At 42.1% G+C, this 12,926-nt stretch overlaps 1 protein-coding gene across 8 annotated transcripts in view; it reads right to left on the minus strand.

Moving 5' to 3' along the window:
- MLLT10 (MLLT10 histone lysine methyltransferase DOT1L cofactor) overlaps positions 1 to 10,611 on the minus strand; it is a 116,963-nt gene extending 106,352 nt beyond the window's left edge. For 6 of the 8 annotated variants that reach the window (XR_014316924.1, XM_082753484.1, XM_082753483.1 and 3 more), the window contains exons 1-3: positions 10,473 to 10,611; positions 9,763 to 9,931; positions 6,012 to 6,091 (exon numbers count right to left, since the gene is read on the minus strand). Coding sequence is in view for 6 of the 8 variants with exons in the window: in XM_082753484.1 (XP_082609610.1) it covers positions 6,012 to 6,091; positions 9,763 to 9,931; positions 10,473 to 10,514 (291 nt within the window). In the remaining 2 variants the exon portion in view is untranslated. Of the gene's footprint in view, positions 1 to 6,011; positions 6,092 to 9,762; positions 9,932 to 10,035; positions 10,369 to 10,472 lie in introns of those variants that run through there. The other 2 variants (XM_082753481.1, XM_082753485.1) reach the window with 2 other exon arrangements.
- Positions 10,612 to 12,926: the final 2,315 nt, after the last annotated feature.

The following is a 12,926-nucleotide window of genomic DNA, read 5'->3' on the forward strand; positions in this document are numbered from 1 at the left end:
TGACATGTTACAGGAATCCAACTATAAGCGCACACACAATTTAGAATTAACGCACTTATCTTAAATAGGAAGTGTCAGAAAGCCAGGAGAGAGACCCATCATGTTTGGCTGGATTTCCAACCAGTCACCCCAAGCTAAAAAGCACCCCAACTAAATCAAGAGCTGAGGGACAGAGTATGATATGGTTTGCTTGAGTGTTCTCCTGAAATATAATACAGCTGTAATCCGGTGTAATACTGCCTTTACACTATGCTTTTCTTTTTTTTTTTTTTTAAAAAAAAAAAAAAAAAAAAAAAAGCCTGAACAACCTATATATCCACATTTAGCATAACGTACGTACAAATTACTATAGAAGTAAGGTGTTCATTTTGGTAAACATTTGGTACAACTAACCAAAGCCAAAAAAAAAAAAGCAGAATTTCTCTTTCAAATAAGTTGATGAATTTAGCTATTTAGTAACCAGGTAGCAAGTATGCATAGAAGCAGAGAAAAATGGAGCAGGAGAACAGCAGCACAAACAGAAACCCCTGTAACATTCTTGTTTCTACATGCGCAGCACACAATACAGTGCACAAGGTTCAGTGCACCAGTTACAGAGGGAGGCGCACAGAACCTGTAGCCCATTTCTGTAGCACCTTCTGCCACCTGTACTACCAGCTGCTGACCAGCTACTGCACGACCCCAAGCTATTCACTCATCCTTTGAGTCACAGTGCAGCGAAGTTCAAGGTCTACCATCATTACTTACAGGAAAATCATCTGAATGTGAAAAATGATTTTCTCCTACTCAGGAAATGCAAAGCAAACAGCAGTCACTGGTCTACCAGACGAGAAACACACATCTCTCAGTCCACAGGATTTCAGACTGGAAGCAGAAGTTTCACATGATATGCCTACGTATCTTCAGACAGACCTTTTATTCCAGTTAGCCAACTATGAACAAACATTCACTGCCTTCTAGACTGCACAGCCATTCATAAAAGACAAGGCAGGGCTGTTTTTCTTCTTTTGGGGTGGCAGGAAGGAAGGGGAAGCATGGGGATATCATTAGTAAGTAGCAGTTTCCCGTAATTATAAAAAAAAATCTCCTGGCAATTTGTATTTTACAGTCACTTCTCTTATTTAGAAGATTATTATTCTACTGTTGTGTAGAAATAAAATTATTTCAAATAAATCTATTTAATACAAATAAATGTATTATTTTATTATTTTTTTAAAGCAACTTTTCTACTACTACAGTACTCTTGAAAGCTATTGTAATAATGTTCTTATAAAAGATGTCCTCTAAAGAAAATTATGGACACATACATATTCATTTCAGAATTTCTCTAAGAATTATTTCAAGGGGTATCTTCAAAGAGAACACAGAGTAAATTAATCCTGAAACGAGCTATTTGGCCAATATTTGAAAGTAAAGGAAAAAGAAAGAAGGAAGTTATTACCATCCTTTTTCTTCTTCCAAAATTTGTTCCCCTCTACTGAGACCACATTTACCAATGTGCACTCTAGTTTTCAGATAGAGGTTTAATAACCACAACAAAACTGACTCTAAGTGCAGACACAGAGATCCCATTCCCTTGGAGGCAACCTGTTGAGCCTGAGCTATCAGAGCTCTGATCACAAGCCTATTTACAAATCCAAAGTCTGCATTCCTATTTCCTCCTCCTTTGCCTCTTCCTGCCTAGACAAAATGCACGCAATACTGCAAGCATGGTTATTTTATATTATATAAACACTGGGGGAAATGGGGCTAAACTATGGATACATCGAACAGCTCTTATACGAGCAGTTCTTCAATAACAAACTTGTGGATGCATGTGATGAAAACTTTAAAAAAAATAATAAGGGGGGATCTGGAGAGGAGAACTACAACCATTGTTATATTACAGATTTACAAAAATTTATTCTCAAGCATTCCAACTGCAGATCATCTGTGTAGCAGATGCAGGCACAGCTCAGGTCTGGCAGGATTTAGTAGCAGAAACCTACGACTACAGCAGCACAACGTACCTGGACTGGCTTTGGAGGTAACCAGTATAGCTGGGTCTCCCAGCTCAGACTCCGTAACTATGAAAGATGGTATGACCTACACTGGCTCTGCACACAACCTTTCTGTCTCTGCACCAAATTTTAAGAAATACACATGTGAGTGCAGGGACTCCAGTAACCCTGAATGCATCTGAGCTCCAGATGAGCAATACTCAAACGTGGCCAGCTCTGCAGGGAGTCACAGCTCCCACAACGCATTCCCAGGACCAAAATCCAGGTGGCTTGTTAGGCCAGCTGTAGTGTCACGCAACGTGAGGATTCAGCTCTAGGCCAGTACTGCACTCAACTTCACAAGACATCAAAAAAGAACAACACAGAGATGCCAAGTGGAAAAAACAGCATCTTTACCAAGTCTGAGCAATTTCTACCAACCAACTCCAACCTTTCTTCCAGAGCCAATGCCATGCTCGTAATATGCATATTCCAGTGAGCCAGACCAACATCACGTTAATTCACATGCAATGCCATAAGCAATCTGACCTCCCACGTACCAGCTGAGCTGTGCTTGAGGTGGTACTGACCTTCAGACTTTTGCGGAAGTTTTACTGAGATCTCTTTGTCTCCCTGGTTCACGTTGGATTCACAAGGATCCTTGCAGCTAATAAGCCTGACCAGACAGAAACTAACTGCGAGCGTCAGATGTCTCTGTGCTGCCTGGTATCTCCATCACATGGATTACTCCAGCTCCCTCATGACAAGCATGAGGAAGAGTAGCTCGTAGTAAAACAAACGCACTGTCTATTTATAGTCCACTGAATACTATAATTAAATCATTCTTAGAAGATCATCAAAAAATGCTTTGCTCAAAACAGGATGATGGGGAAAAAAGGTTTCCTGAACAACAGCGGTGCTACAATTCCTCAATTTAGCTTCCTTAGGATACTGCATAGCAGTACTGTCAGGTCTGAGCAACATACACACCACTTTCAACTTCCCAAACCAGGGCCCAAAGCCTGTAACATATCATTTCATACATATACATCTTCACATGGACCCTAATAATATTTTTTCCTACATCAACACATATCTCCCCTGATTTTTTGATTCAGAAGTTCAGGTACATCTGAAGACATCAAAAGGCCGCCACTACACAGTGTTGTAACAGCTGATGCTGACAGCAGCAGAGCTCAGTGCTGATGCCCACCCATTTTGAAGAGATTCATGTTCCATGCTCACCATGAGACATCCAAGATAAACTAGTTAACTTTGGAAAAATTAGTATTTTTTTAAGCAAGAATTAAAAAACAAACAAAAAAACTTATACAGCAACTTAAGAAAATGCATACTGGGATTACATCCTTCTGTTTGTTATGCATTATATATGCAGGACTATGATTTATAAGCCAAATAATAACTAGACACCTTAAAGCACTCATTAACCAAACAATTCACGCTTACCAAAATCACAGTTTCTCTCACACGCACAAAAATATGACCCCACTAGAGGTACGACACAGTCAAGCTTGTCAGGCACAGACCTATGCTTTCCAACTAGTAGCTGACCATTCAAAACCCATGCTGGCTACCTCACTACCAAAACTGCAGAAGTCAATCAGCCAGGAGGTTTGCACGGGCTGCAGATCAGGGCTGTGTGCACCAGCTTAGCAGCAGGACACCAAGGAAAGCGAACAGGGCAGACAGCAGCGTGGAACAAATCAAAGTATCTGGGAGGCTGATTTCTGATCTGCTGATGCATGAAGTTCTCTGGTGATCCACCTACTTGAGCCTCAGCCTCCTGTCCTAGCCTGTTTCATTCAGTGACTAAAGCAAGGCTAACTTCAGTGCAAGCATCTAACCTTTGTCTCTCATCCAATGGGACTTATTTGCCCAGTCACAGCAGTTTAAAACAAACTAGCTAACAAAAACATTCTGAGCACATCAACATGGGAAAATACACTTTGAATGCAAGACTTTGCAGGTCTTTTTGAAGATTAAAAGTAAGTTGAAGCATGTGCATGTTCAAAGTGATTTAGTTAATTTAATTCTGGTTTTGTTTCTAGGCAAAAATGCCACCAGAAAAACTAAGCTTCAGCCTCCTGTACTGATGGTTGGATTGACGGGTTGCTTGTCTAAGTGTGGCACAACTTCTGCTTATGATAAACTGATTACAATAAAGTTCCAGCTTTCCCACTGGGATCAGATCTTCAGTTCAGTTTCTGTATGTTAAGGGCTTCTTCAAGACACCTCAGAGACAGTTACCACACATGTAACTCACTGACATGCATGCAGTTGTTAAGACTTCAGCTACTACCAATCTGTTCTACCTCACATGGTCATTTAAGAACCACCCAAGCCTATCCTATATTACAAATGGAAGGAAAAACTTACTTCTTTAAAAAACAGTAATCAAGTTCTTGAACTATACCATAAATAGATATCTTAATAGGTGGAACCAAGAACAGAATACACTGGGCAGAGAATTCAGTTAAGTCGATCACTATTCTTCACTAATTTTGGGAAGCAGTATAACACCTGTCAAAGCTATTTTCTCTGGTAAACTCAATAAATTATCAGAAATGCAGTGATACACTGTTTATTTTAGAAGGCAGTGCAGTTCTCCTTCATAACTTGTGTGAGGAGAAGCCAGGAACAGCTATATCCTAAATCCCGATGAGAATTCCCTATCACAAACCAGAAAAATGCTCCTTCCACATCTTTTTTCTTCTACAATTTTTCTCCTTTGTTGTCAAACTATATATATATCTCGAATTCAGCAACATTAAAAATCCTTCCTCTTTATCATCAACACGATATTATCAATTTATCATCAATCTCTACGTTGTTTATGATCTTCCCAGGAAAAGAAAGAAGTGGCCTTTCCTTAGAAAGTGCTTTTGATTTTCTGTTGACAAATACTTGGAGAGCACATTGACTCCAATTTGCTCTTACTCCCAACAACAGATCTGCTCTGGAAGGAGTAAAAAAAAGCTAGGTTTCTAGGGCATCATGAAAATATAAATCATGAGTTTGGAAAAAGTAAAGGAACAAGAGAGATCCTTCAGTCCTGTGCCAAAAATTCACAACCTGGGAGGTCATCCTACAATTTTTATAGCACTTTATATTAGAAATGGAAATAGGTACAGCAAAAAGTTCATGTAAACATGCTGCCAGTCACTGATATAACTAAAAATTCGGTGTTAGGCTCTTCATTTGTCTATAGATATAAAAATTAAAAATAATTTATACTGCCCCAAGATGCTGCACCATCTTCTTTTCTAATTTTTATATGAAAATTTTGTTTTCAGAGGTAAAACAACAGCTTAGTCTTTCTAAAGAAACTCATTTCATCTTTTGCTGGAAGACAAAAAAAAAAAAAAAAACAGCAAAAAAGAGTAATAGTGAGAAGTATGATTCTCTTTTTCTAAAAATGCCTGATACCATGCAGCTTGGGCTCATAAAATACAAGCAAAAAAAAAACAGTAGAACTGCATGTAATCAAGAAAAAAGTGGGGTTTCTTTTGCTCAGAAGGATTATCTGAATCCCCGTTACTTACCATAAATAAATAAGCAAATAGGAAAACAGGAAGAAAATGTTTCTTGGATTAGAAGTATCAGATGACAACGGTCAATTCAAAGTAAGCATTAGATTCTGCAATTAAGAACACCCCTATCGATTAAGTGTTCCTAGACTGAATCTTTCAGTTAGCAACCTACAGTTGTTGTAAAAGAAAATTGGACAAGAATTCTATTTCCTCCCCGTGTCTAATTCTAAAAGTATTAAACAGACAAAAATACACAGAACCCACACCACAGGTAAGGAAATCATCTTTGAAACAGTTGTTTGAAGAAAAATATCTGTCAGAATACTTAGATAAATAGTTCCACTCAAAAAAAGTCTTTTTGAATAGCACCTAGATGGAATTATGACAGGAAACTAAGCTGTTTTCTACTGTTACTGAGATACTTGGGCAAACATCCACACAGTCATTATAACCAGCATTACTTAAAAAACAAAGCACATACCACTCTGGCTGCTCTTTCCTGAGATTCACACTTTCTGCAAAACCAAGGTCCAGTGGGTACTTGAACAATTCCATAGCAAGCTGTTTTGAACAAGATACAATATTTCAGCACATGTAAGCAGCACTACAGTACAACTAATACTAAGCTTTTTTGTAACATTCATATTAATAGATCTCACATCAATTAAGTCAAATTCACATCTATGCATCACACGTGAAATCCTACCATCATGGTACTAGAAATAAAGTACAACCTTCCACTTCAATTTATGCAAAATATTAGTTATGATTAAATCATATTAGGTTGGTTGAAGAGTAATATAATCATTCAAAAGCAGTAATGTTTTATATGAATATGTTTTGCTATTTATTTACCTGTAAAACAGGTAAAACGCTTTACAGCAACAAACATCAGCCATTTGTAGTAAAGTTTTGTGTGTTGTTTTTTTTTTAACAGAAAACTAAAAGCAACTAACACATTCATGTTTGTCATAATACATTCATTCATCTGCTTAGTTACAATCAAGTTTTCATACTCATATTTAAGTAGGGAATCCATAATAAACTTAACTAAGATAAAAAGTTGGGGGGTTTTGCCCTGAAAATTCACATGAAGCTTTAAACAAAAACTAAACTCAGCATCATGACTAACACTGATTACATACAACTAGGCTACAGCATTAACCCTTGGGAGAGAGATTTTTTTGAGATATGCAAATTTCTCTGCAAGACTATCATCAATGTCTTCACAGTACATAAAAACAGGAGTTTGATAAGAAATTCAACAGAGTTTATCAACTTGGCAATACTGGTTATCTTTGAAACACAATTTGAAACTTTAAGAACGGCTGATGGAGTAAAAAACTTTAAGATTTCCTCATAGCACTTGTCTTCTTACACCCTCATGGGTTTAATGACTAATAACAATTAACAAAGCCAAAAATTTTCCTCAAATATTATCCTGAATCTGTCATTATGTTTTTAGTATCTCAATTACCTATGAATATGTTTTATTTAAATAAAAAAATTGGTTAAGGTGCGTAACTAAAAAAAAGACAGATCTAGTAAGTTAGTAGTTCTGAGAAAATCTGAGGCTATATTAGTATCTTCTAGTAGATATCCCGAAGTATTGTCAGTTTTGTGCCAGCCTATACCAAAAAAAAAGAAAAGAAAAGAAAAGAAGAACAAGCAATGCAGTAGTAGTATTTAAACATCTGGCCAATGCACCTTTCCTTCTACAAGGAAACATCAATGAAATTATTTCCTATTATATGCATACATGTAGTCATATTAAGAGCAGTTGTCAGATTTTCAAATACGTTATCCAAGTACTGACAGACCAAACCATCTTGATAACCCCTTTCCACTGTACAATAAAGTTCTTTAACATGAGAGAAAACATCTTGTTTTAGTTGCATTTCTATTAGCAACAGATGGGAAAGGGGGAACTCTGAATTCCTCCAGAAATTAAGTGGGAGACTTTAAATGTGCAATCACACATTTAAATTACCAGAAGACAGGGCAGAATAAGAAACTAATTTCAGAATGCGACTCAGAGACAGAGCTGGCAATCAGATCCAAAGGCAACACAAGTTGGGCAAAGACCGAGGCTGAGGTACTCTTTTTATCTGCAAATGGAACAGAGACTATCTAGAGCCTAAAAAAAACACCCACCAAAGGTTTGTGCTCTGATATCATTTACTGAGTTCCGTGTCTTCCTTTGGTTTAATACTTGTACTACTACGCAAAGCTTCTTTAAACACATTAAGGAACGTTGTACTCCACAACTTGCCAATGACTTAATGCTGGAAAAAGCTGTTCCTCTGAACTAACTGAAAATAATAATTAAAAAGAAAAATCAGATTCGAAAGTCTTGTGGAGAATACTTACGCCTGAATTTCAAAGGAGGACTACCAGCTTTAATCTTGACAATAACTACTTTGAATACAGAAGGGCTACAAGAAAATTTAGAGTGGATGAGTTTCTTCTAACACCTTCGGTGACACATCGAATTCAAGATGTAAAACATTACTGACACAGTAAGACAAAACATACAGTTTTCCTTCTCTTAAGGCCTCTACAACTGCATCTGGATTTAGAAGCAGTACTTTGCACACTTCCATATTCAAGTTCAGATTTGGACCTGAACTTACAGAAGTGCAATATTCTTGTATCCAGCTTGCTTAATTCCCTCCCTATATCAGGAATACTTCCCAAAACAGACTTTTCGTGTTACCCCTATTTCAGGTCCACAAGTATGCGAGCACCCAACTGCTATCATCAAATTTGTTCACTGAAACCATTAGCGAGGCTCTAGAAGCAAAGGAAGATGCCGAGAATAACATAAAAATAACAGGTGGCTCAGGTACAACTTCCAGAAGTATTCATGGTTTAATGTTCTTTTCCATGATCCTAGGGTTCCACAAAAGCAGAGTTAACTTACTGGTTAACCTTATTCAGCCTTTAAGACAACACCATACTAATTCAAAACCAGGCTAATTTCACAGATCCTCTCAGCTCCTCTCTGCCTTAACTCCAGCATCACCAATAACTGACTTATGCACATCTCCTTAAATTATTAGTACTTCTTGGTCTACAAATGAGCATATACATGTAAAAACCATCTGCCACGTCATGTTCACCAAAACTTACATTCTAAGACCAAGTATGAGAGAGACATTAATAGGATTTTCACATGCAGTAGCCATTCAGACTAATAAACTGGATTTTGGATTTTACCTTTCCTCCATCTAGGAGTCTAAGAACCAACTACGGAGTTCAAATGACTGCTTGGGAGTTGACACAGAGAAGCTACCATTTTATTCCTTGTTTCTGCTACGCATAAAGCAAAAGTCATCACAACTTCCTCTCTCACAATGTAAGCAGCAGAATCCAGTCCCTCCCTCTGTTCTCTAAAGAAGGGTCAACCCACTGACAGAAACAAAACAATCACACATACAGGGAACATGCCAGCTCTTGAGCTGAGCTGGAAACCAACCAACCAGGCTCTACTAATCCAAACAAATCCTGCATCAGCCCTTTCGGAGCGGCACCCTCCTCCTGCAGAACCACAACAGGAAGTCTCCTCATCTGCCAGGCACCAGCAGCCAAATGACATTCAAGGAAAGGCAGGCAGGGGAAGCGAGCACATGACAGCTAAGTCCTCTCTACACGCTGCTGCCTCCCGGTCCTACACCCTCCTCACCTACTGGCTGCCCCTAGAGTAGTTTTTTTTTTTCTAACTTGGGAAAGGCAGGGAGGGCAGGAACTGAGCGCAGGAAGAAAGAAATACAGCAAGAACTGCCAGAACGGAGATTAGCGAGAAGTCATGTGAAAAAGGAAAGGAGTTTCCTGGAGTCTTTGGACTGCCGTAGCTGGGGTTGTTAACAGGGTGCACAGGAGGAAGCATAATAAACACAGAAGAGGTAAAAGAGGAGGAAGAGGGGGAAAAATGGAAGGCCTGCTCTTCCTTTCTAGCAGTCATAACACAGGAAGTCACGGCGTAGGACGTCTCCCATGGGGGAAAAGCCAGGCAGGCTGGAGGGCCACGGGATGACAGCCCGGCTTAGCCCAGGGAGCACGCGGCCCTCGAGGGGGCCAAACGGGCTCCGTGGGTGACAAGAGGGCCCTGGGGGTGTAAAGGGGGGCGAAGGAAGGGGAAAGGGGGGCTGTGGGGGGAACTAGGCCCAAGGGGAGCGGGCTGGGAGGCTGAGGAAGGAGCGGGGCTGGGGGCAGCCGCCCCGCGCACTCACCTTGATGCACTGCGACATTGCAGCCGTGCCCGTCGCAGTAGACGAGCGGGTTCTCGGCCCAGCCCCTCTCGTCGGAGCACACGCAGCACCCGCCGATCATCTCCTTCATGCTACTGGAGAACTCGCCCTCCAGCGACACGGGCAGCAGCAGGGGCTCGCTGGACACCATCTGCGGGGCCAACACAGCGCCGTCAGCCCCCCCGCACACGCGCTTCGCCCCCAACCCCTCACAAAAAAATAAAAAAATAAAATAAATTAAAAAAAAACAACAACCCCTCAGCCGCTCAACCACCGCCGCCGCCTCCCCGGCGGGCGCGCGGGGCCCATGCCCGCCGCCTCACGGCCTCCGCTCGCCCCCGGCCGGGCTGCGTCAGGCGGCAGCGGGCGGCGAGGGGCAGCCCTGAGGCGGCGGCGGCGCGCAGCGGAGCGGGCGGGCGGGCAGGGCCGCGGCGCAGGCGCAGTGCGGAGCCCTGCGGGGAAGGCCCGGGCCTGCGGGGCCTCCTCCCGGCCGAGCGATGGCTGCGGGGCCGCCCGCAGCACGGCCGCGCTCCCCCCCCCCCCCCGCTCCTCCCCGCTGAGCGCCGCGCACACGGCGGGGCCCGCCCGGCCACCTGATGGCCCGGCCCGGCACGGCACGGCCCGCCCGCGTCCCCCGCAGCCCTCCCCGCCCGCCCCGGCTCGGCTCGGCTCGGCTCGGCTCGTCCACCCACCTCGGCGTGCTGCCACTCGGCGTCCCCCCCCGGCCGAGCCATGGCGGCGGCGCCGCCGGGCCGGGCCCCGCAAGCCCTCGGCGCGGCTCGGGACGGCCCGCGCGGAGCCGCCCGCCCTGCCCTGCCGAGCCCGGGCCTGTTGCTGCCCCCCTCCCCGCCGTGTGGGCTGGGGGAGGTGGCAGACATGCGCCCCGCTCCCACCCGCGATGTCACTCTGCTCATGCCCCCTTCAGGAGGACTGGAGGACTCGCCCCCATTCCCGCCCTCCCCTCTCCTCTCCTCCGCCGCAGCCGGCAGAAATCGTGGTTGTGTTTTTTTTTTTTTTTTTTTTCTTTTTTTTTCTTCTTTTTTTACTATCTTGTTTATTTTCCCCCCGACGTGGCTCACGCCTCCCCGCTGCCAACTTTTATTGTCCTGTTTATGTCCCCTCGGCGGGCCTCGCCGCTGCCCCGCTCCCCCTCCTCCTTTGCCCTCCGCTCCCTTCCCCTCCGCCAGCCCGATAACGAAATCCTGCGGTGCCGATTACACCTTCCTGCTCCCAAAATCAGCCTGCGTGGGTGCAGCCACGCGTGGCCACCCCGGCAGCGGCAGCGAGGGGTTAGGGCAGGGGGCGAGCGGGGAGGCCGCAGGCACACACAAAAGCCACCAGCTCCCAGCCCCGCTCCCACGCGGGGGGGGGATTTCGGGTGTGTTTTGGGGTGGGTGGGTTGGTTATTCATTCAGTTTACCTAAAATAATTCTAATTCTGTTGTCTCTTTTAATTAAAGAAAAAAAAAAATTAAACCTGGCAGAGCCGAGGTGGTCAGCAGGGAGGAAAATCTCAAGCCAATCTCTCATTTCAATTCGCCATTGTGAGCAGGTATGCCTATAGCAGAAGGAACTAATTGTGGCGATTGGTAGGGGCACGGAGAAATGAAATGCAGCCTTGCAAAATTCTGCTCACTCGCTTGCCCCGGGGCCAGTATTTTATTTATTTATTTATTTATTTATTTTATTTATTTATTTAGTGTTGGGTGAGGAAGATGCAAGTGATTTATCTTACCATGCTAAAAGGCAGACGAGCAGAATTTGCGCGTGGTCTGTGCATTTGTGGTGGTGATTTTGCAAGGCCGACATAGTTGACGCAGTATCTGTGCAAATCACTGCTGAATTATGTACGTTCCTGGACGTGTGGCTACCTAGAACTCTGTATATACACGCAGGGCTAGTTGTATTTTCTACAGTGTTAACTAATAAAACATCTGCACTTGCGTACAGGAGTACGAAGAAAAACTACGCGTAAGGGAGAGGTGGGATGTGCACAACTCTCTACCCTCTAGAGACATCTTAGTCTGCAAGTTTGTATGCAGGGTATCTTAGGTCAAGCTCTTTTCTCTCCTTGAAAGTTTTGAGTGAAATTATATAGCTAGGAGAAGAATGGAGGGCAAGGGAAAAAGGAATGAGGGAGGTAGCTTCCTACATGAAGGGCCCAACCAAATACGTGAATAACAGCCATTTCAGACGCATTCTACACATTTCTCTGTAAATGTGTTTTTCTAATATCTCTGGCAGTTTAGAAATTTTTAAGGCACATGTAAAAAAAAAATAAAAATAGGGGTGGATTGGAACTTAGTATGTTTCAGTTTGTATAAAATAATTCAGATATTGCTCTCAAAACAACCATACCCCACACTAGAATGTTCTATCTCAACAGTGAAGAATACAAATTTGAACATAAACTACTTATGTGATAAAACATACTTACAACACTTTTTTTTTACTACTTTTAAAGCTTGTTAAGAATACCCTGAAAATTGCAGGTGCAAGTAATTACTTTGTAAGGAAATAAAGCAATATCCTAGTGTTTTAAAAAACGCAAATTATTTGGAGCTGATAGATACAGTGTCCCAGCCCTTCTTCATTCTTGTCAAGAAAATGACATCTAATTTAAAAAGCATTCTCAATGATTCTGTTAACCCTGACAAGAAAAAAAAAAAAAATCATGGTACAGCAGCAAATCTGTCCTTTATTTCCCTGACAGGTAAATTAAAATAAATATCCTTTTAAAATGAAAATATATTAAGTATATTTTAATTTGTTGGATAAATTTATACATATAGTAAGCTTGTATTGTAACAAACAATTGTAATTTTTTTTCACACCTTTTTTTTTTTTTTTAATTCATTGAGAAGGTCTTCCTGCAATATCTTCTTTGAAAAGCAACTAGTACGATTCCCAGGTCTTTTTTTTTTTTTTTTTCACGTTAGCAATTCTGAATCTCAATTTTAAGTTTTATAAAGAAACATCACCAAGGAAAAAATTAATCACTTTGCAACAACTTGATTAAAGCCGCACCGAGGCAACAAGAACATATTCATGATAAACCTACTGTGTGGTTTTCAAATAAAAATACTCTAATCTCACACCATGTAACACCAGCTCAGTAGTGAAGATCCTGAAATTTTGCTTTGGTCA

This window comes from Aythya marila, assembly GCF_965140915.1.
Source record: "Aythya marila genome assembly, chromosome: 2".
Taxonomy (NCBI): Eukaryota; Metazoa; Chordata; class Aves; order Anseriformes; family Anatidae; genus Aythya; species Aythya marila.